This window comes from Micromys minutus (genome assembly GCF_963924665.1).
Source record: "Micromys minutus genome assembly, chromosome: 18".
NCBI lineage: Eukaryota > Metazoa > Chordata > Mammalia > Rodentia > Muridae > Micromys > Micromys minutus.
The window spans coordinates 2,285,550-2,309,553 of record NC_137953.1 but is presented as its reverse complement, the minus strand read 5'-3'; the positions used below and the strand labels follow the sequence as shown (position 1 = coordinate 2,309,553).

The following is a 24,004-nucleotide window of genomic DNA, read 5'->3' as shown; positions in this document are numbered from 1 at the left end:
CCACTGTGTGCTGAGGTGAGGCTGATCAGCTGCACGTGCCTGCGTCTGACTTCTTCCTGTGCTTTCTTTCACAGAAAGTGACCAATCATCTCCTGGGGAGAAAAGTGCCTTGGGACTGACTAAAGACTACTTTCTTCAGAGCCTAGAAATAACTTTTTTCGAAAGCCCAAAGAAGCTAATTTATACTTCAATAGGTGTGATTTAATAAAGCATTGTCTTTGTCTATGTGCAGCTGAGTCACTGTGGGGGCTGGGGCAGTGGCAGAGCCATTGGCAGTTTGAAGGCAGGTCTCCCTTTCTCCACTGAGGCCTTGGCAGTGGAGCTCTTGGGTTCTGGGAGAGGGAGCTCCTGCTCGTATGTGCTTTTTATACTTTTACAAAATAAATCACAGCTGACTGACTCAGAAGGAGCAGAAGAAAGTCATTTCTGTCTGGAGAGGAGCTGGGCATGTCTGTATGGACGGACATGGGCTCAGAGAATGGCGTCACAGCTTGCTGTGGTGAGGTCTGCCCCTGCTCATGGGGCTTGTTTCAACTGTCTAGTCCATGGCCACACACATCACCAATGTCTCCCCAGATGGCCCGTCTCCCTCCTCTCGGTTTGTTTGTGGGATTGAAGCCTCAGACCATTTGCAGTCTCACATGAAACAATTTCACAGCATAAAACAACATCTGGAAAAGAATCGGTAAATGATTCTCACGCTGCTCTTAATCCAGCGCCTGCACACAATATAGAAAGGTTTCTCTCCTGGGACTGAAGCCCAGTGCTGAGGAAGGGTGGTGTAGATTCAGCAGACTGTCCCATCCCCTGCAGTGGTGGGGAAGCTTTCATCAGATGGCATGAAAACATGTCCCATCCCCAGAGCCCTGAGAACAGTCAGGTTATGTAGCCCAAAACAGAGGAAGGACGTCTTCCCAAGTCAGGTCACCTCTAAACGACAGCATCGTAGTTCTGAGACCTTCTTCAGCTCCAAAACGCTATGACTCCGTGCTTTGTGTGCTACTATTCAGAATAGAAAGCAGTGGTTGTTAAACCAAGTTTGCAAGGCACCTTAGGCAAGATTGAAATGTTTCTTAGGCCCAGCACTGGATCGCTCAGATGCTCTGCCCAAGCGTCCATATCCGGCACCTGGATGAGCATGAATACAGGACTAGGGAACAGTTCTCAGAGCTGGGGCCTCCTGCTCCCAGATCACAAGATGGCTTCCCCACTGTGCATAGATCCGTCTGTGCTATGTAATTGGCAAAAGCAAGAGTCCTCATCTCAGGCTTCATTCCTAGGGCAATCAACCCTGTCAGGCTCACCAAGACCCATACCTCTCGCTGTGCTGGAAGCCCAGGCCAGGGATGCTCAGCTGCTGCTGCTGCTGCTGCTGCTGCTGCTGCTAACTTACTGTGCATTTGCTTTAGAGCTGCTTGCCTGCTGTCTACTCTTTGTAGAGCCCAGCCCAGTCCTGCAGTGGCTGCTGGGGCCTCCAGTTTGTAGTGAGGGCGAAGAGGACAGAATCTTACCGTGAACCCAAGAAAAGTGGGGAGGTAATTAATTAGTCCGAACTGGCTTCGAAGTCAACAGCCATGCCCCTAGCCTTCCACTGGGATTTCAGGCATATCAAATCATGAAGTCTATTTGTGTCTCAAATGATTGTTTTGTCCAGCTATGAGATTAGACCAGTCTGAATCATGAATGTAATCTGCATTTTTCACTTGCTAGGAGCTAGGAGAGATCAGCCCACATAGTTTGTTGCTGATGGCAATCTCTGAAGAGTGTTCAAAGGATACTTGCTGGGCTGGGCAGGGATCTCACAGGCAAAATAGCTTTACAACATAGTGTTGGTTTCCAGGGGGCAGTCTCCACAGCCTCTGCGTCTTTGCAGCTCCACAAGAGGACTGTCCCTTTCATAGGGTTAGGGTTAGGGTTGATCACCACTCCCCAAAGAAGCTATTTCCAAAGTCTTGGGAACATGAACATGGATATATATTCAGTTCTTAGTCTAAGGCTAACTTTGAGCTCCTTCTCTAACTTTCAGAGAACTAAGGTGCCCACAAACACCCAGGGACCCAAGTTGTCCCCTCAGACTCAAGGATAAAATCTGCACAGGGTGCCTGTTCACTCTGTCCTGGGCCATTTCCTCTAATGCAATCCTTAGACTAGACATTCAACTGAGGTTTCTAGATTTCTCTTCTGCAGAGGACCTGTGTTCAAGTTTACACACTCCTGGATCCTGGCTCAGTATACCACAGTATCCATCCTCACCTTTGCTCCCCAAACCCAGAGCTGAGATGGTGGAAGGTGCTTTAGAGTATCTGCACTGTCATCCGGAACATAGAGGCTGCACACCATGGCTAGACAGGAAACATCCCTGAGGTGAGGTGGTTTTGTTTCTTACTGAAGAGCTCTATGAAGCACCATCGTTGTTACTGGGGCATATGAGGCTTGGTAGGAATCTGGAGTGGTTCACGGAGAGTGATCAATTCAGATTAGAGGCCAGAGGCTTTGGGAGGTGGTTGCGGCGGTTGAATACGCCCAGGTTGGATATCACTATTAGATGTGTGGCCTTGGTGGAGGAAGTGTTACATTGGGAGTGGACTTTATGATCCTTCTAGCTGCCTAGAAGCCTGTCTTCTGTTTGACTTCCTAACAAGATCTAGAACTCACAGCTCCTCTAACACCATGCTTGCCTGGATGCTGCCAGGCTTTCGGCCATGATGACAATGGACTGAACCTCTGAACTGTAAGCCAGCCACAATGACATGTCCCTTATGTAAGAGATGCCTTAGTCATTGTGTTTCTTCATAGCAATGGAAACCCTAAGGCAGAGGGTGATGGTGAGATTGAATAACATATACAAAAAATAAACCAAAAACCTAGGGAAAGAATAAGAAACACAGCTTCTTTTCAGAGGCTCTTCCTTTACGGTTGTGAGCTGCCCAGCCCGGGTCCTCCGTAAGAGCAAGTGTTCTGAATCATTTAGCCATCTGTCTAGCCCCCCCCCCCCCCAAGAATGTTAATAAAAACACTGTGTGCAATGAAGTTCAGCCATACTGGTAAAGTTTAAACTGGGTCCTGTCTACTGAATACCTCCACACTGGTTTTGTTCAAAAAGATTGAGGCTATACTTTAACCAGTATAACCTATTACATAACAGGAAATGTTTTTTTCTTAGAGAGGTTTCATTTGGCTCACAGTTTGAGGGTACAGTCAAGGGAAGCATGAGGAAGGGGCATGGCCCAGCTGGTTATATTCCATTAATAGCTAGGCATCAGTGACAAATGCTCCAAAATATTAATGTCCTTACATGTTTACCATTTTGAGAATAAAATCGTGTTCTTTAAATTGGAAAAATCTGGAACCCACACTCAAGGGTTCCTCACTTCTGGATTCAAGTCGCTAACCTCTAACATTATCTTGGTTCATGCCCTTATTCCTTCCCAATTTTTGGAAACCATCAGTTTCCTACCTTCCTTGTGCATAAACTAATTCTTGTACAAATCACAAGTCTACATTTTTCTATTCTGTGTGTGGAGTCCCCAAAATTCATGGGTTTGCTTGAATTTCTGCCCACCTCAATTCTGTTAGAAGCAACCCTACTGTTCGATACCTGAAGATTTTGCACTCCTAAGACAAGTGCTAAGCATTGCACGTGTTTCTCCACTGCAGAACAGGGTGTCAAACTGGCCACGAAGCCCCTCAGAGCCTCTGGTACCAGTAGCATTGAGGTTTAGAATGGCGCATTCCACTGAGGCTGTGTCTGCAGGCGACGAAGCAGCTTCCCCTTAGAACGTCAAGCAGGGGCCGAGCAGCTGAGCCAGTAAAGTGGTCTGAGTTTGACCCCCATGTCCTCAGACTTATAGAACCCACACAAAAACTCTGGGTGTGAGGGCTTGTGTTTATAATCATAACAATGGGCAGCCAAGGTGAATGGATCCTAGACCTAGCTGGCCAGCCAGTTCCTGCCAGCCAGAAACACTGTTTTTAAAAACGTTTGAGGTTGAGTTCTGGAATATTTGCATAAGCATATGTGCGCATACGGTTGATGGGACTTGAACTCAGGACCTCTGGAAGAGCAGTCAGTGCTCTCAACCACTGAGCCACCTCTCCAGCCTCAGTTAACCATTTTAAAATACATAAGTCAGTAGCAATTGATAACATTTGTACTGCTTTTAAAATATTGTCACAATTCTAAGACATCAAGGCTTACAGGAGCACATTCAGGCCAGAGGCACTTAGGGAATCTGGAATCCCAGGCCAATGTGAACAGGATGAAGCTGTGTCCTAGGGCTTACGTATGGGATCCTTCCTATTCCTGTAGAAATTCCCCGTGTCCAGCCTGTCTCAGGACATGCATGCTGCCCCACGAGATTGAGTCCAGTCAGCTGTAAACAATTTCTACAGCTCTGTGTGCTCCACTCCCACCCACTCCTGACCTGTGCAGAAGCAGCTGCTGCCTGACTAGTCTGTGACTGCGGTCCCTCTAAGACAGAGGTAGGTGAGTTTCCACCTGAGTCTGGGATGTTTCTACATGTGATACCTTCAGGGTTTGGAAAAGACCTTCACTTCCTTATTTTGCTTTTGTTACTCCCCAAAACCCTGGAGCCCTGCCTAAGCCAGGCACATAGAATGGGGTGCCATGCTTCAGCCAACCCAAGGTGTCCTGAGACCCTGAGAGCTGCCCTACCAAGCTCAGCCAATGACCCAAAGATTCACAAGCTAAGTTAAATTTTATTATTCTGTGTTACTTTTTATACACAACTGCGGTGTTAGCTGAAGGGTGCCTCAGAAAGCATGGGTAACAACAGCAGCCCCAACCCCACCCACAAACACATTTATTCAGATGTGCTTGAGAGTGAGGGTTAGTGGTTTGCACCAGAAGAAGCTAGATTTGTTTGTTACTATTACAGAAGTAACCAGATCCTGACTGACTGCCACAGGAGAGAGCTCACAGGTCCCCTTCCATAGCAGAAGGGAGGCAGTACCTTAAGTGTATCAGTGGAGATTTCCTTAGTCTAGAGATAAAGGTGGAGTAGGACTCGCCAGTCTTCTGGAAGCCCATGCTCTGATAGAGAGCCAGAGCTGCATACTGAAATATGCTGGTGGTCAGGACAACCTCTGTGAAGCCCTGCATCTGTGCAAACTGGAGGACAGTCCTGACCATAGCTTTCCCTATCCCCTCTCTTCGGTGCTCCAAGGACACAGAAAGGTGGTATAGCTTTAGTTCCTTCTTCTGCAGGAGCGGATCCTTTACCAGTCGAGCGGCCACCATGCCCACAATCTGACCTCTTGACTCAGCTACCCAGAAGCAGGAGTAACGAGAACTCAAGTAGGTTCCGGAGATGTCAGCCAGGTCTGTGCGCAAACACATTGCCATGTACTTATCCCAAGTGTATTTTGCAAGGAGCCACAGGGAAGCAAAGAGGGTAAGGATGGACAAAAGAACCAGAAGCCAGGAGCCTGAGGCCAAAAATAGAGTAAGAGGGACCCCGAGTAAGAGCAGGAGGGTTTGGGGCAACAGCAGCATGTAGCGGAAGGTGGTGGGGATGTGTTCCTCCATGCCTTTGCGGAACAAATCCAACACACTCCTGTGGTCGCTGTCCTGGTATTTTCGGATATGATAAGGAGCCATGGAGACATCTGGGTCTCAGATCTCAAAGGCCAAAGACACAGCTACCGCTGACTGTATGTTTCCCTGTAACCCTGAAGAAAAGAAACCACATAAGTCCCCCAACTGAGACCTCAGTTTGCCATTGTGTGCATGCATGTGTGACCTAAGAGGAGTCTGTCACAGGGATAAGGCAAGGATAAGGCAAGACATACTAGTTGGAATGTTGTTTGTTCTGCCTGTCTGGATGTATGACATTGGGTGTGCCACTTAATCTTTCTGAACCTGTTTCTTCACCTGGGGAGCGTGATAGAAACGCTTGCCTTCTAGACTCCCCTAGAAGCACTGGTGGCCCCCTTTGGAGCAACTGAGACAGTACCTGTAGCAGTCAGTCTTCATGCCCAACCCCTTTGCTCTCTCTCTCCCTGTGGTGTGTACACTGCAAATCCAGGGTTTCCAAGAACAAGCTTCAACAAAGCCCTTTCTGCTCAACTCTGTACATTCAGACTTTTGAGAAAACATAAAGATTGTTACTCCAGACAAACACAGAGACAACCCCCAACCTTGCCCCCAAACATACTCACCTATTTTGCTCAGAGCTAAGGGTCTAGATGAGCCTTAGTGCCGTGCTTATGACTGATCGTGAAGCTAATCGGTGAGGTAACACTACTTGGTCAAACCTCATTGGCTGGAAGCTGGATGTTTGATAATTATAAACCATGGAGGCAAGTAGCTGACCTGTGAAGAGGGAAGTTTGGGTCTGGTCAACTTCGTGACCTCCACAGAATGAACATGGAAGGGAGTCAGGATCTGAGATGGCCCGGGGATCATTACTCTCTTCTCCTGCACCTCACCTCCTTGTCCCCTCTCAGATGCAGTAGCTCTTTTCTAGTTCTACTGTCCCTTTCTGAGGCCCATTGTGCTTCCTGCTCCCCTGCTATGTTGAATCCAGCGACCCTGAGCTCACTTGTCACAAGCAGGAGTATACACCTACTTTCTCAAGAGCGAGACCCTGTGGTGGGCTTCTCCCTGCCCAGGCTGCACTTGCCTCCTTTTTAATGACTCCTGGTGGTCTTCACTGACTTCTCCATCCCTTCCTCAGTCATGTGTTAATGTACCTGCCATACCACATGAGTCTTCTGAGGCCCCAGCCTTAGAGAGACACCCTTCTATGTACAAATGTCCTTCTGGAAGAGTCCCACCTGTACCCTCAGCTCATGGCTTTCTGCTTCTGGTGAAGTGAGTATTTGTCTGTAGCATTTAGTTCTGTGTGTGTGTGTGTGTGTGTGTGTACTAAACCAGGAGCACCCCCCTCCTATTCACAGAGACAGAACCAACGCAGAGGCTGATTCTCCAAATACAAGTCCAGCTCAGTGGGGAATCTCGGGGCGCTGCAGTGGAGTATGTCACAGCGCACAGGGCCCCCTTCCCAGTGGTCAGTGCAAATAAAGAGGCTTACATAACATTCTTACATAACCTCTCTTGGCAAACAAAGGTGGAAATCGAGAGGGATCACGGATCAGCAGCCAGAACAGCACCACTCCCTCAGAGAACTAGGCAGAGGCGGAGCAAGACTGTGGTGACCTTTGGGCACGTGTGGCTCTGGTCTGGTCTTGGGTGAGCACTGCTGGCTCTTGAGCTTACAGCCTCCAGATCCCTCCTGGGTGACCAGGCAGCTTTCTTTGCTGACTCCTTCATCTGGGGAGGAGCTGATGGATCCGGTCTGGGTAGATTAGGACCCACACAACAGTCCAGTTTACCAACACAGCTGTGTCCTCGCACACGGCTCGGTGGAGTGGAGGACACTCACGGAGGTGAGGGCTGAGGAGGGGCTTTAGTGTCTGTCCGTCCTCAGCCCTTGCAGTCTGGCCCTCAGCCAAGGTTTCCAGAGTGGAAGCTTCCAGACAAACTCCTTCCAGGTTGGGACAGACTCCATCTGGAAGAAGCTGGCCAGCCAGACTTCCCTGCCTCAATTTTGGGGTTCATTTTCCTCAAGAGCTGAAATACAAAAAAAAAAAAAAAAAAGAAAAAAAAAACCTGATCCTATTTGATTGATTGCTGGCCCAAGATGGGTTCTTTTTCCATCTTGAAATTGTGGGTCCAATAAGAAGGCTGAGTGCTGACTGAGCAGCAAGGTTGACTTGGATTCTTAGCCAAGAACAAAAGTGGGAAATAAATTCCCAGATCTACTTCCCTACCCACTGGTGGTCTGTACTTGAGAGTATAAGATACAACTGAAGGGAAGGAGAGCCTAGACAAGAGACGGGAATCCATGTCTTCTTGGGGATGAGTAGAGATTTTCCCAGAATTCACACACCACATCTGTCCCCTCTGTACACAGTTTTTTCTTTTTCTCATTATTGCAATTACAAGTGTCTTGGGGTGGGTGAGGTGTCAGCAGAATGCTTTTTGATGACATTATAGATGTCTGCTGAACACTCTGGTGGCCTTTCTAGTTCCAAACAGAACCCGAGTTAATGGCATCTGTATACGCTATCTCAGAGAGTCTTGTTTCCTCTGGGGTTTGATTACTCTAGAAGTGAGACAAGACCCTCAAAAAGCTCTTTTGTTCCTGTAGTGACAAGAGGGAACTCCTGTAGTCTTGGTGTTGGGCTTCTATTACAGTTTACATCTGGAAAATTCCCTCTAAGTCACTCCTGAAGTGAAGCAAGGTGACAGTGTTGGGGGGTGGCAGGTACTTTAGAAGGTGGCACTTAGGAAGCTTCATCATTGTACTAGAAGACCATACCAGATCCAGTATAGACCAATGGTGACAGATCTGGTGGCTGCAGAAACAGCTCAGCCAGTAGAGTATTGGCTGCTTGTTCATAGAACTCAGGTCCAATCTCTAGAACCTACATGGTGGCTCAGAACTCGGGCTTTGAACATTGTCACCTTTCCCTAACCTTCCCATTGGACTCCTGGGAAGTATTTCTGACTGAGGGGTACAATAGCACCTCAGTCTTTCTTTTCTCAGTGTCTATTCTGACAGGAGGTGGGAACAGTTGCTTAGTAACTGTTGCCCTTCTGCCGGCCTAGGGTTGCCTTGTCTGCAGTGTGACAGCAAGTTTGGGCCTAAGTTTCTGGATGTACAGTATGGTTCAACTGTGGGTGGAAAGAAGACCTTCCCAGAGGGCCCTCATCTGGGATAAATGTTTGCTCTGGACCATTGCCTGGGCCTTCAGGTCAGTCTTCAGTGTGTGTCCCTACCTGCAAAGGTGCTACAGGGCCTGAGAGCACCCTCAGGGCCTCAGCCTGTGCCGGGCCTCTTCCTAGCAAGCCCTCCCTATTGTACCTCCATATGGGGAATCCATCCACCCCAGGCCCTGCCCATTCACTTCTCCTTCTGTGTGGAATGTTGTTAGGGCTGTGGGTGGAGCTTTGAGTTCTACCCAGTGAAGGCCCAATCAGATGAAATATAGAAGTTATGGTTAGACAGCAACTCAACATCCACCTTCAGTGTGTACCTGCAGCTCCTGTTTTAACAGGTGGGGTCAAAGTGGCGGCTCCCAGTGGGTCTGGACACTCTCACCTGATCCTTAAGAACACTGCACCCACAACTTGCTCTCTCTGATCTCATTGATCATGTATGTGAATTTAGATTCTACTAAATCATTTTCTTGTTTACGGAGACAAAATATATAAAATGTAATTTAACATTTTCACAATGTAAAGCGTTGTAACATTTTGTCCATTGATGATGTTTTGGCAGCTGACACTTATCAAGGGCTAAACCTATTCATAAAAGCAGTGGTTTTCTATTTGATTGATAGTTTAGAATTATATAACCTTGTCTCAACTGTGTACAGCCCTTCCCATGATGCATCTGATTTTAGACATATACACAATTTTGTAATTTGAGAGTTCTTTTTAAAAGTTCCCTTGCATGACATATTTTGCCTTACTATACATGTCCCCAAAACCACTCTAGGCTGAACTGACAGAAGACGGTCTTTTGTCCTGTCCCCCACCCACACTGGGATGGATCCCCCTTACCCCTCCCTGTTGCCCCTTTTCTTTCCTCTCCTTTGTTCCTATCCCTTCTTCCCAGTCCCAGTTCTCCATCTCCTTCATTTGTCTCTTATTCCCTGCCCTCTGTCCCCCTGTGTGCTGAGAACTTGGTCTTGGGGTGTCCGAGTCAACGCTAAGGTTCCCTACAGTCATAGGCTCCAGGAAGAAGGGCATTGTGATCTTGTTGCTGCTCAGTGGGTGCTGTATGTTTTCGAACATTCCCATCCATACCCTCAGACTTCTGAGGCTGTTACGCATGGTTGTGGGAAGAGAGTTCTTTTCTTGTAATAGAGACTTTTCTTGTAGCAGAGACTGGTAACCAGTCAAACTGCAGAGAATATGCGTCTTTCGCTGTCGCCTGTACTGTTGACATTTCTATTGCCCTGTATGTGGCTCAAGAAACTTTCAAAGATTACTGTGTCGTATTTGTGGGGCTTTTCTTTCCAGACTGAATTATGTTCTCATGAAGAGGAGCTTCATGAAACACCTAAGGAATCTACAAGATCCATGGGACTCCTCCCCACGTCCACACTAGCGGTTAACACTTACTGCTAGGGAGCAGACTCTCGGGGGTGATGACGACTCCAGCGATGAAGCGTGTGTAAATGATTATCTGTGCAGAGCTGGCTTTGGTTGCCGTGCTGACGGGTCTTCTTTCTATGTGCTCGTGGGTAACCCCTCATGGTGCTTCCATAAATAACTTCAGTAAATGCACCAAAGTACACTGTGATCTATCCAGGGGAAAGATGTTTGTTTCATCTTTCCACAGGCAATCATACAACAGAAGTATCTTTAGCTCAGTGGAGCGCTATCCCTGAGGGACTGGTGCCTCCCATGGCAGTCCCACCTGCCCTGGAGTCCTACTCATCTCATAATGACAATTTTCCTTGTCCTGTTGACCTTTTCTGTAAATATGCTCCCAGCATCCTGATCCCATATATGCTACGGAAGACATGAGCTATTTCCTTGCTATTGTCTATACATTGTATATACGTACATCTATACATTACAGAATCCAGGGAACTTCCCTTATGACTTGACCTATGACCTATGACTATGTCCTATGACTTGGCCTTCCTTCATGGGAAAAGATGGTACAAGCAGAGAGAGTCAGAGACTTGAGGAGGCAAGGCCAGCACCTTCCTGATATACAGGGCTGTCTTAAAGGGGTTGCAATAGAAAATTCCACTTGCAATGGCTTGTATATGCTTGTCCTGGGGAGTGGCACTATTAGGAGGTTGGAATAGGTTTGTCACTGTGGGCCTGGGCTTAAGGCCCTCACATTAGCTGTCTGGAAGTCAGTCTTCTACTATGAGCTTTCAGATGAAGATGTAGAGCTCTCAGCTCCTCCTACACCATACCTGTCTGGATGCTGCCATGCTCCTGCCTTGATGATAATGGACTGAACCTTTGAATCTGTAAGTCAGCCCCAGTTAAACGTTGTCTTTCATGAGACTTGCCTTAGTCATGGTGTCTGTTCACAGCAGTAAAACCCTAACTAGAACACACACGATACAGGATTCAAGGTAAAGATACAAGCCATGAACAGTAGCCTGATTAAGGTGGACAGAGAAACAGACTTGGATGGTTGAGTTATGAGGGACAGGAGGGCATCAGGGCTGTGGAGGCAACTGGTGCTCAGCAACACAGAAAGAGCAAGGAGAACTGTGGGTATCGCACATGAGAGGCACCTGCTGCTGGGAAGCAAGTTACTTGAACTTAGAACCACTACATGCTACCAAATCACATGTTACCGAATAAGGGGCACCTAGATGATGTTGGTTGAAGGACCCACTGGATTTGAAATGATACAATGAAAGCCACTGTAGTTGAACTGTTGGCTACTTTATGGGTTCCCTTTTCCTACTCTATTCCACCCTTATCCCTTACAACCTTCCGACACTACGTAGGAGAAAAACAAGCCCACTATGTAGAGGGCTAAGGGGGCGTCAATATTGCTAGACTACTTTCTGTTGATTAGGTGTGTCGAGTTCCTTGTGGCAAGTTTAATGTTCATTGTTGGGATATGTTCAGCCAGCAACCAGCAGCAAGAGGAGCCTGGGGAGGAGCAGCAGGACCCGAGACAACTCTTAGAGCTCTGTATTTACAGCTGACAAAACCACAGCCCTGCCGGAGCACGAGACAAATCATAATCAGCTGCTGTGGACAGTCGGAAGCAGCACCATGTGCCACACCTGGGATTAAACAAAAACATATTCCCAAACATTTCTGTGTTTTTAAATAAACCAGAATCTTACTACAAGACAGCAAACGGCAGCACACTGCTAGAGAGAAAGTTGCAGGAAAGAGAAGCTGTGTCTCAGGCAGTAATCCCAAGGCTGGGCCCCAATCCATGACAAGGCCAAGCTTAAGAAACCAGAGTTCTGCTGCTGTGGGTGGAGACTGGTGCCAGCCTTAGTTCCAAGAGCTGTATGTCTGACACACTCTCTTGTCACACATCCTCTTCCTGGACCTGGGGGAACATGCCACGCTTGGCCTCCATTTCTTGACTTCCACTTCATCAGTGGCCCCCAACCTGCCACCCTTAGGAAGGTGACTTTAGTGGGAACAGTGCTTTATTGCCTCAATTCTGCCACCCTAACATTGTCAAACAGACAGTATCTGATGAGCATGAAAAACGTGCTTTTATTGTTTGACACAGTTCAGCAGCCGGAACCCGACCTATATGGTAAGAAGTAAGATTATAGTTCATGTTCCTGAGCAGGAGGGAAAGGATATATGAAATGAATTATAGAAAATGTGATTAGCCATTTGATAACGTTGATCTCTGTGTATTTTCCTGTCCTTTGGAATCCCATAGCCTCGTAGAGGGTTATGGCACTTTGCTGTATGATACTGGTCTCAAGGACAACATCAGTGTAGCCCTGGTCCCGTGCAAACTGGAGGACAGTTCTGACCAGTGCTTTCGCTATCCCCTGTCCTCGATGCTGTGAGGACACAGAGAGGCGGAAGAGCTGCAGCTGCTTCCTCCCTGACGGAGGATTCTTAACTGGTAGAGCACCCACTGTGCCCACCACCTGCCCCCCAGACTCAGCCACCCAGAAGGAGCCATGTGCATTCAGGTAAGACCTGGTGATGTCAGCCATATCGGAGTGCAAACTCAGGGCGACATACTCCTTGAAGGGCTGCCCGGCAAGGAGCCGCAGGAGTAGGAGCAGAAAGAAGATGCACATAACAGCCAGCAGCCAGGAGCCAGACACCAGGACTGTTGTCAGAGGCACTGCAAATAAAAGAAGGAAGGTCTTGGGCAGCAGCAGCACGTAGTGGAAGGCGGCGGGGATGTGTTCCTCCATGCCCCTGGAGAACAAGTCCACAACCTGTTTGTGGTCCCTCTCCTGGTACTGGCGGATGTGATAAGGAGCCATGGGGAGACTTGTGAGTCTCGAATATCAGCAACCACAAGAGACAGATAGGCCTTTCTTCATGCCCCACTTAAGTCCTATGGGGGGAGAGGGTGGGGGAGGAAGCCACATCAGTCCCCTGCACCCCTCCACCCTGCCCCCAGCCCCCCAGGAGCCATGCAAACTTTGCTCAAGGGTGTGTCTTCTTGTGTCACCCGAGAGAGTACCGAATACCACTAAGAAAAAGCACCAGGTAAGCAGGACCTGATTAATCCTCGGTTCTAGCCGAGTGACTCATGTCACCTTACCTCTCTGAGTCTGTGCGTGTTTTTCACAGAACAGAGTAAAATAACACCTGGTTTCCAGGTTGCTTTCAGGGTTTATTATGGTGATCTATATACATAGACATGATTTGTCCCTTCCCTCTGCCCTCATAACCCAGAAACTGGTTCTCTGATATTTTGATACCTTAATATGGCACTGGAAGGAGGATATGGTGTCCCCAGCTATTGGCTTCTTCTTCAAGGTCTGTAGACAACAGAATCCTGTGTTTCTGTGAGCAAGCTTCAGAAAAACCCAGTTGCACCAGTCTGCCCAAAGGGTAAAAGGTCATCTCCAAACACCCCACCCTAGAGTCCCCAGGAAGGGTGTCAGACGGCAGACTCTCTCGCTATCTTCTCACCTGGTACCACGGAGCTGAAACGGTCAGGAAAGCCTCAGCCTCCAAAAGGCATCCAAAGAAATTCTGCTGGAGCGTGCCTGAGCGCTGGGGCGCAGACTCAGCCTGGCACGTCGTTGGCTCACTCCTGGGTAATTATAAACCAAAGGTCAAGGGCTGAAATAAGATAAAGAATCCTTGTCCATTTGCTTTGTGATCACCATAGGATTAACCTGGAAGAGAGGCAGGGTTTGGGAGTTGGCCCTCAAGGAAAGACTACCACCTCTCTTCCTGATCTCACCACACCACACACACCTCTCACTAAGCATATGTAGCCTTCCTGAGGTGCACTGTGCTCCCCTGTGCACATCTGCTGGATGAGCTAGAGGACTGTGTCACTCACTATTGGCTGGATAAGGGTCTGGTGTCCCACAATCAAAAGATGACCTTCACTTTGACCTTTCTCCCTGCCCACGCTGTATCTGTACAGATGAAAATGGATCCTAGAAGCTCTGACGCTGCCCTCCTGCTTCTTCATACCATCGTGAGGCCCTAACTGAGCTGTAGTTGGGAGGTACCTGCTGGGCTGCACATGTCCCTTTCATCAGTATTGTGGCCATATCCAGATGGCAGGCTCAAGTGGGCTTAAGAAGAGGTTGACAGAATACCAGAAGCTATACCTGTGAGCTTCTGGAAGGCATTCAATCTCAACCATCGAGACACTGGAGATCCCCTTGCCCTAGTCTGGTTTCTGTTGCTGTGGTAAACACCATGACCAAATCCCATCTTGGGCAGGAAAAGGTTTATTTAGGCTATTCATTCCATTCACAGTCCATGCCTGAGGGAAGTCAAGGCAGGAGTGAAAGCAAAACAGGAACCTGGAGGCAGGAACTGAAGCAGAAGGCATGGACAAATGTTCCTTAGTGGCTCAACCTCTGTGACTTGCTCAGACCCTGCAGGTGTTCAGGCAGGGAAGTGAACCCAGAAGAAGTGAGGATGAAAATTTGATTCAGGGGGTCTGATGCTAGACAGTTAATAGTCAGCATGTTTAAAACACAGTGCTATTGGAGGAAAGGTTTCCAGGCAACAATCAATCCTGTTCCAGGTGCACAATAAGGCTTAACGTGTGACTGCTTAGAAACTCATTTACGAAGTACATGTGTGTTGCAGTAAATATTAAAAAATAAAAAGGGTTTATTGTTGTACTAAGCGGTGGGGGCCCCACTCTGCTCCTCGGGGGAAGGTGGCAGGTCCCAGGGAAGGCTGCTTCTGGTGCTCTCTGCCTGGCCTGCAGGAATTCAGGCTGGGAGGCGTGGGAATGAATCCCAGCAGGGTGCTGTCAGGCCTGTGAACTCTAGCAGGCCAATGCTTAGCAGGGTGCTGAGATTAAAGCCCTGCTGGCCTGGGCCATAAACCACAGCTGATTGTCAGGTAGTAATGCAGGGCCTGCGATAAGGCTCTGGAATAGAGCATTCACAGAGGACGAAGGAGTCAAGACCACAAAGGAGCCAGGACTGAGGAGAAGGTTTCAACCTGTGTCTTTATTTTCACGTGCTTCTCTCCTTTGTTCTGTCCTTTTTAAACAGCCCGGGATCCAACCACCCACTTCCCATACGTTTGCATCTAAGATTGGCCATAGTTGTTTTTCTAATGCCGTGTGTGTGTGTGTGTGTGTGTGTGTGTGTGTGTGTGTGTGTGTGTGTGCGCGCGCGCACGAGAGCACACAGGGGAGAGACTTAGGGAGTGGCTGATCTGGCTAGAGTCTACATCACTCTCTCCTGTGGAGATGGGGTTTGGGCATTCCTAGAGCCTTGCACATCTGCCCCATTGTGGTGCATCAAGGCAAAGTGGGTTTTCAATCAGGAGTTCAGAAAGCACCTGCCAGTTGACAGTTATTTGTATCACCATCTTCGGGGCTTCGATTGACATCAACCTCTTGTATTTCCAACTTTTTACCCTTCAGACCCATAGTTTATCTCTTTTCCGACCCTGAGGTCTCCCTCCTCAGGCTCAACCCTGATATGGAGCTGTGTACACCTCTGTCACCCAGTCTGAGCTGTCACCACAGCTTGTCCACGCAACTCCCTTCCCTTGGCGGTTTACTACCGCCTATTCTCTACCTCTGTCTCAGGGTGTTTCTCTACCCCCAAATCCCAGAAACACGGCTTTTCATACAGGTTTATATATCCAACTCTCAATCCACAAACCCTCTACACAACAAGATTGCATCAAATAGACAAAGATACAAACTGCCCTTCTATATCAGATACTAGACCTGTAAAATCCTTAATGTTCATAGCTATTTAACGCCAATCAATCCCACCTGGGTCTAGCTGGTCCTTAGGAAGCTCCATGTTGCCATGATCTTCCCCCTTCGTAGTCTGACCTCCTCCAACCTTTCAGCCCTCTCTAGTTCCCTCGCCCCGCCCAGTCACTGGCTTCCCTTTATTTTACTAATTAAAATGGGAAGGTTCAGTTGGAGTCACGTGATTAGGCTGCCCTTCTTGGGGAAGTGGAATTAACATTAAAATACTAACAGCCTCAGGACAAGCTATGCATGTGACCACAAAGGTGGGCTCCACAGATAAAGAGACTAGACTCAATTGTGGCCTCTGACCATACCATAGAGGTCAGCAGGCCACAGGGACATGTGACATCTCCCCCAAGGATGGGTTCTGTTAACTGATAGCTAGGGAGTGTGTAAGGGATAATCATTCTTGGGGAGGTCAGCCTCTATAACAAAAAGGGGGTACAGTCTGGTGTCACAGAATAAAGGTCACCAAGTCATTAACAGTACCCACTCTCATCCTCTGGGCATGAAATCAGGCATTTTTATCTCCTCCATGAGGAGAGGCTCTTGTGTGTCTAATATCCCTGGTTTTCCTAGTGACCGGTGGGCAAAAAGACCTTTGTGCTCCCAGCATGTGGCTGTCTGAGTTAGTGTTTCCTATTACTGTTAAGAAACACCATGACCCTGGCAAGTCTTGTAAAAAGAAAGCATTTAAGTGGGTGTTTGCCTACAGTTTTAGAGGGTTAGTCCACGGTCATCGTGGTGGGAAGCAGATTTGGTGCTGGAGCAGCAGCTGAGAGCTTTGCATCCTGAGCTGCAGGCAGCTGGCCGAGAGAGACTGGGCCCCAGTGACACATCTCCTTCAACAAGGCCACACCCACTTCAACAAGGCCACACCTACTTCAACAAGGCCACACCTACTTCAACAAGGCCATACCTCCTAATCCTTCTCAAGTTTCACTCCATGGTAGCTAGACCAAGTGGAGCTTTCTTGAAAGGGCCAGCAGTGAACCTTTAGAGATATTGCTTATCCTCTGTAAAAATCGTTTCTTTGTACAGTACTAACATTTAAATTTGAGAAAAATGTCCGAAAGAAATGGAAAAATGTCACTAAGGGAATATAAATGAAGGTAACTGTGTGGGCAGGAAAAGAAGCTCTCAGGAGTCATGTTTGCTGTTCTTCCAGAGGACATGAGTTCCCCGTACGTATGTTGTGGGTGACCCATAACAGCCTGTGACTCCAGCTTCAAGAGAGTGAATGTGCACATGCATATAAACGTGCACATGCATATAAACACACACATGCACATGCACATTTTTAAGGTCTTTGAGAAACAGATGAGCAAAGGTCAGTGAGAAATTAGCACTACTGCAGTGTTTGTGTGCCAGGGGAAACCCTGTGAGCATTCCAATGGGTGAGGACAAAGGGTTTAAGGGTCCCAGGGAGGATTGCATAAGACAGTGAAACAGCAACTCTTGACCACAGCGGTTAAAACTGCAGTTCAAGGGCCAATAGTCACAGTGGCACCACTCCCATCTTGAACTGACAGTCACTGGGCAGGTGACCTGGCAGAAGTGGTTCACTGTACTGGCTGTGGTGGACTTTGTGCAAGGGTGGTTTAGCGGGATTTTTGGCGTTTCTTGCTTTTGGGCATACAACCTTGTTATATTTCCCTTACAATTAACTGAATTTCTTTGTTGACTTACTCATTGGCTAAAAAAGTTGACTTAAGTGATTTGGGTTTGATTTTGACAAACATGTACAGAGTAACCTGGAGTGTCCTAGCACAGCTCAGCAAGGTAAGGACAATCATGACGCTGAAATGAGGACCAGCTTCAATGCCTGTCCTCTCAGTCCAGCTGTGAGTCTGGAAGCTTCCAGCCAAACCCAGGTCTCTAGTCTTGGGCAAGGATATAAACCTGTCTGGAAAAAACTGGCTGAGCACGGTTCTCTGCCTCTGGATAGAAAAGAATTTCTTTCATGGCCTGAGGATTATGATCTGGACTTGAAGACGTGGGTGAGGAGCCGGGGGGGGGGGGGGGGGGGACAGGGACCTCCCAAAAAAAAAAAAAAAAAAAACACTTTTAGGGGGTTTGTATTTCCCAGCAGAGCAGAGAGAAGAATAGACTTTGTGCTCAGGAGCTCAAGGCTCAGAGGCTTCTGAGTGCTAAGGTTCATGGTTATGGTAGAGGGAGCTAGCCTAACTTCAGCCAGATTGCTCATCTTTAATGAAGTTGATGGTGTGCCTGGGCCAAATTTCTGGGTTAATTTTCTGTGTGCTGAACTTTTTAGGTGTCTTTCTTCTGTCTTTTAGACATTTGAGAACCCCTGAGTGTCTGTCCTTTTACACCTTCAGAATTGTGGAGCTGTTGGGAAGGCTGAGCACTGATTAGGCAACAAAGGAGAAACGGGTTCTTGGCCAAGAATAGAAGTGGAGTAAATTATCCACTGTCAATCTGGAGATGAGAACCGTGCAGTAAGAGTAGAGAGATACACACACCCAAACAGTGGAAGGACCTTGGGGACTCTTATGGAAGAACAGGAGGAAGGATTGCAGCCCGTAAGGAAATAAGAACCACACAGGAAAACCAACAGAGTCAACTAACCTGGACCCTTGGGACTCTCAGAGTCTGAACCATCTGAAGTGCATGCACAAACTAAACCTAGGCCTCCCCTCACACATGCAGCAGATGTGCAGCTTGCTCTTATGTGGGTCCCAAGCAACTGGCAAGGGGTAGGGCTACCTCCAAAGCAGTTCCTCGTATGTGGGGTATGTTCCTCCAGCTGGGCTGCCTTGGGGACTCTTATGAAGTTGATGGTGTGCCTGGGCCAAATTTCTGGGTTAATCTCTCAGTGAGAGAGGAAGCGTCTAGCCTTCTTGAAGTACCGTGGTAAGGAATACCCAGAGGGGCCCCCATCCACTCAGAGGAGAAGGGGAGGAGGGGGAAGGACTGTGGGAAGGAGTGACCAGGAGGTGGGAGCAGTAAATGGGATATAAAGTGAACAAGTAAAAAAAATAAATTTTAAAAGTTTCCTCTTCTCTTTGGAGATATGTATTTATCTTAACAGTCGACAAAGCCACTTCAAGCTGTAAACATGCGCTGACTTCTCACGGATATGAGCATCTTCTTTTTTATTTATTTAATGTATGTGAGTATATCTGAGTTACTTCTTCTTCTTCTTCTAGATTTATTTATTTATTTAATGTATGTAAGTACACTGTCACTGTCTTCAGTCAGACCAGAAGAGGGCATCAGATCCCATTACAGATGGGTGTGAGGCACCATGTGGTTGCTGGGAATTGAACTCAGGACCTCTAGAAGAGCAGTTGGTGCTCTAACCGCTGAGCCATCTCTCCAGCCCCCAAGGATCTTCTTTCAGATGGTCACCTACATGGTGGTTCTGACCACATAGAAAGCTACGTGTTACCCTGTCCCTTCCTGTACCAGAAAAGACTGGCAACACAACACAAGGTAACGTCCCAGGAAGGACCTTGGCGTGGGAAGAAGTTAGAGAGAAACACGGGGACTGACCTGCTAGAGGGAACTGTTTTGTAGAGGAGGTGTGGTGCTGAGAGTCTGGAGTCTTCCTGAAGAAGATGGCCATGGGGGAAAAGAATATGTCACTTTCATCTGGGTACAGGATGGAGGAGATATGGTAGAGAATTCCAAAACTAATGCCATTGATCAGGAAGCCTCTCACAAGTCTCAATAGTGGGGTTCTCAGGTCTTACCCATCCCTCACATAGACTTTTACTCAGTCAAGTCTGAATCACAAACAAGACAAGATTAAGACCAATGGCAGGGCCAAGGTGTTTGGAACACTGTAGAAGGTCACCTTATCAAGTGGTGCTCAAATCCTATCTGAGCTGCATGAGAGTCTTTGAGTACCCAGGGACACAAGTGAACCTCCACAAGAAACACAGGCCTGAGATCAGCAAAGGCTCTGGTGTTTGTAACGTCTATAGGTCCTGGGACAGGAGTTGGATCTAGGCTAGACCCTAGGCCAGGGTGGATAACACTTGGCTCTAAACACTGTTACCTTACCCCTGTCATCTGCTTAGCTCTTCTGGGTGATGGATAACAGTACCTCCTCTTCTTGCTTTAGTGGTTATTCAGTGGTTAAAGTTAGCTCCTGGGGTATTTCTCATTCTTCAGCCTCTGAACTGTTCAACCCTTACCATGGCTGCAAATTGGAACCTACCTGGGGAGAGCTTTTGGTGCGCTTATAGAAATGTTGACTTGTACTTGTCACTGGGCTCAGAGGAAGAAGTGGGCTCAATAAGAATCTTCACATTTGGGCTCATGCAGGGATCAAGTCACAGCCAAGGAAGGTGTGACTTCCCTTTTGTCTTGATAATCCTATTAAACCCCTAGACCCAGTGACTCTGGGGACATCATGGCTTCCTTTTATTGCTTCCTGGTGTGATCTCTTTGATCCTTACCTTGTTCACTTTGTCTTTGATCTGAGAGCTGATAGTATTCTTTGACCTAGATTGATATAAAAGTGGGCTGGGAAAATATAAAGCGCTTCAGCCTCAGAACTGGCTTGAGTCATGTTATAGTTTTGTCTAGTTGTCTCTTTTGTCTCGTTTTTCCTTTTTGTCCTCACTCCTGCCCTGGGGAACCTGTTGATTGACTGAGCTGGTGTTGGTCACCTAAGCTCACTGGAACACTCAGTATAGCTCCACTACAGTAGGTAAAAAAAGGCCTACACAGAGGCCCCTCACCTGGGATTTATTTGTGTGTGTGTGTGTGTGTGTGTGTGTGTGTGTGTGTGTGTGTGTGTGTGTTATGTACACGTGTGGTGTAGTGTATACATATTCACATACCACATGTATGTTTGTGTATGCCCCAGATGGATGATGGATGTCAGGTGTCACTCCTTGATCAATTTTGAGATAGGCTCTCCCATGAACCTGCAGCTCATTGGTTCAGCTAGACTGGCTGGTCAGTAGGCTTCAGGATTCTACCTGTCTCCACTTCACCAACCTCCAAGGTTGGCACTTTCCACTAGGTCTGGGTAGTATCCTCTAGTCCCAAGAGCATTGGACACACAGGTCTTTAAGCTGTTTTGGTGTCTCTCTCTCTCTCTCTCTCTCTCTCTCTCTCTCTCTCTCTCTCTCTCTCTCTCTTCCTCTCTCTTTTGAGCTTTTACTGTGGTTTTAGACTACTCTGTGTTGAGATTCTGTAAACCCCACCCCACAGTTGCCTGGCAACAGCCAGGTATGCTCCACTCCAGTTACCTGACACTATAAATGGGGCTGCTTGCCCCCTCCTTTCTCTCTTGCCCTTGCTTTTCCCCCTTGCCCTTCATCTCCCCATTTCCTTCCCCACTCTCTCTCCACGTGCTCACGGCTGGCCTCTGCTTCTCCACCCCTCTTCTTTCCTCTCTCTCTGTCTCTCTCTGCCTCTACTACCCCCTTAACTTCCCTTCCCATTCCCTAAATAAACTCTATTCTGTACTATACTGTCATGTGACTGGTCCCTCAGGGGGAAGGGATTCTCAACATGGGCCCCCTAGAGGCATCCCCCTTTCCCCATGCCTCGCTGCACCTCCATAGGGTATACCTCGGCCCCCTTCACCTTTTCCCTTTTCTTATTTCTTGACGAAATCTATACCTGCAGACATGGGTGCAGATTCCCCATAGCACCTTCCTGCAAGAGCTGAGCTGGTTCTACTTTCTGAACTGTGTGGACTTGGCCTCAGAGAACAAGCAGCCAAAACACAACTATACGAGTCTGACTCCAACTCTCCCTGGAGTTCCTGCACATAACATCTTGAATACCGATTCCTTACCTCTGAACACAGAACTTTCCAGAACAAATGAACTCTGGTTGGCACTTGCTTTGGGACCGAGACATCCATGTTCATGCTTGTGTTATACGGTTTCCTCCACCCCACCCCACCTGCTTTGTCATAAAATCCTAAAAGAGCTTAAAGACTCAGAGGCCCGCTCTCTAAAGTCATAAAGCCATTAGCAACGGCCAACGAGAACAGACCCTTCGCAATGCAGCCAGCGGCCTGCAAGTTGTGAGGAACTCCTCCAATGATGCGGCTCCCCGAGTCATCGCCACGCTGTGGCGGGCTTTTGGTCAGGTAGTTGCCCGAGTACCCACAATGCCATCAAAAAGACCAATGAGCACGTTGGTTCATCAAACAGCATGAAAGGGCTCACTTCTTCCACCATTGCCGGGTCTGGATGTTACTTCATGTCTCCACAGGAAAAGTTACACATCAGAAGTAGAAGCCTAGGCCCTGATGGGGCCACACCAGTAAGGAACTGGAGCCGCATGGGTTGTCCTTGGGTACCCAAGTCTCCCCATCATGTCATGTGAAAGCGTTTGTTTTCTTGCTGGCCTCCTCTATAGCTCCCCCCATCCAGGGTCCATGAGTGTCCTAAATGTTTAAGAACATTTTCATGGTATTGCATATGTATTTCAAAGGATAGGGATCCTTACACTATGCCTGATGCCCATGGGGGGAAAGCACCAGATCCCCTGAACCGGAGTTAATGGTTGTAAGCCACCATGTAGGTCCTGGATATTGAATCCAGATCCTGTGTAAGAACAGTCATTATTCTTAACCATTAAGCCATCTCACCAGGCCCACCTCTGTCTCTGGAGCTGTCCTTGGAAGCCCTGACCCCACTGCATGAGGAGAGCAGGGGATTCAGAAGAGCAAATCCTATACTTCCCTTGGTTTGGACAGCAGCCTGGGTAGAATGGGCCAGAGGCAGCAATGGATGGCTGAGCTGTCAATCACAGGGTGGCAGGCCTGATGAAGAGATGGCACTTGAGGGGATGGCAGGCTTGTTGCAGGGCAGTGAAAAGCCAAGAGCCCTGTGTGGGGTCAGACTATGAATCAGAGTGTGGTCCATAGTCCCAGGTGATGTTACTTAGGTGTGGAAGTACTCCATGACTCAGCAAAGGGACTGCAGGAAGATAAATGGGCCTGTGACAAGGATAGTTGGCAGGATGACAAAAAGCCATCAAATCCCTCAGAAGAGACAGCTGTGACCAGAATGAAATGTTGAAGAGTAGACATGGTATTGGGATTCTGTGAACCCCACCACACAGTTGCCTAGCAACAGCAGGCAAACTCCACCCCACAGTTGCCTGGCAACAGCCAGGTATGCTCCACCCCAGTTACCTGACAGTATAAAGGGGGGTGCTTGCCCCCCTCCTCTCTCTCTTGGTCTCTTACTGTCTTGCTCCTCTCTTGCCTCTTTGTCCCTCCTCACCCCTCCCCTCCCCTCCCTCCACTTTTCCACATGCTCATGGCCCACCTCTACTTCTCTATTCCTTTTTTCCTCTCTCTCTGCCCCTACCACACTCTTAACTCCCCTCCCCATTCCCTGAATAAACTCTATTCTGTACTATGCTGCGGCTGTGGTCCCTCAGGTGGAATGGATGCCTCAACATGGGTTCCCCAGAGGCATCCCCTTTCCCCCATGCCTCGCTGCACCTCCAAGGGAGCATACCCCTCCCTCCTCTTCATCTTCTTCCTAACATTGGTGCCGAAACCCGGGACATATCTTTTCTTTACCTTTTTATCTGTTTTATAAACACATCACTTGGTGCTTCCTGCGTGTCACAGGTGATTGTATGAGGGAACCCTGGGCGCCTAAACACCTAACGACACTGCCGAGATAGAGATGAAACAGCACACAGCCTGGCAATGTACTTGTAGGATGATCTTAGGGATACAGGATGGCTCCAGCTTCTGTGGCAAGCAGTGGTACAGGTGAGATTATAGTCTCCAACTCCACACCCTCTTTCTGGACCCACAATTCCTCCAGAGACTCACACTGTCTTGTAGACGGAGTCTAGCCAGTGACAGCAGGGACTACACACGTTAGGCTGTGAAAACTGTCCCACTGTCCCTGTGGCCAGTGCTGCCCCTTTGTCAGTGTGAGAGGCACCGGGCACTTCATTGTCCTCATTTTTCACCAACTATCAAACAGGCAGAAATACAATGAAAACAGAAAAAGGCAATTTTGTGATTTGTCTACAGACACCAGTGTTATCTGTTCCCACAGTGAACTGGAGGCGACATTCACAGAGAAAGATCACAACTCATATTC

The 24,004-nt window shown here is 48.1% G+C and overlaps 3 protein-coding genes across 3 annotated transcripts in view; 1 reads left to right on the top strand and 2 right to left on the bottom strand.

Moving 5' to 3' along the window:
• The window catches only part of ALMS1 (ALMS1 centrosome and basal body associated protein), a gene marked incomplete at its 5' end in the record, with an annotated part of 95,809 nt that extends 95,615 nt beyond the window's left edge, over positions 1-194 (top strand). The window contains one exon of the mRNA XM_080932122.1: positions 75-194. Coding sequence (XP_080788248.1) covers positions 75-119 — 45 coding nt within the window. The 3' untranslated portion in view covers positions 120-194. The remainder of the gene's footprint in view (positions 1-74) is intronic.
• Positions 195-4,936: 4,742 nt separating this feature from the next.
• Positions 4,937-5,620, bottom strand: LOC308432778 (N-acetyltransferase family 8 member 7-like; the record flags this gene model as incomplete). The annotated part of the gene is made up of 1 exon (XM_080932581.1): positions 4,937-5,620. One exon carries the CDS (start codon positions 5,618-5,620, stop codon positions 4,937-4,939), a length of 684 nt encoding a protein of 227 aa, XP_080788707.1.
• Positions 5,621-12,309: 6,689 nt separating this feature from the next.
• On the bottom strand, positions 12,310-12,996 carry LOC308432779 (putative N-acetyltransferase family 8 member 5; the record flags this gene model as incomplete). Its single annotated transcript, XM_080932582.1, has 1 exon — positions 12,310-12,996. Exon 1 carries the CDS (start codon positions 12,991-12,993, stop codon positions 12,310-12,312), a length of 684 nt encoding a protein of 227 aa, XP_080788708.1. The 5' UTR covers positions 12,994-12,996.
• Positions 12,997-24,004: the final 11,008 nt, after the last annotated feature.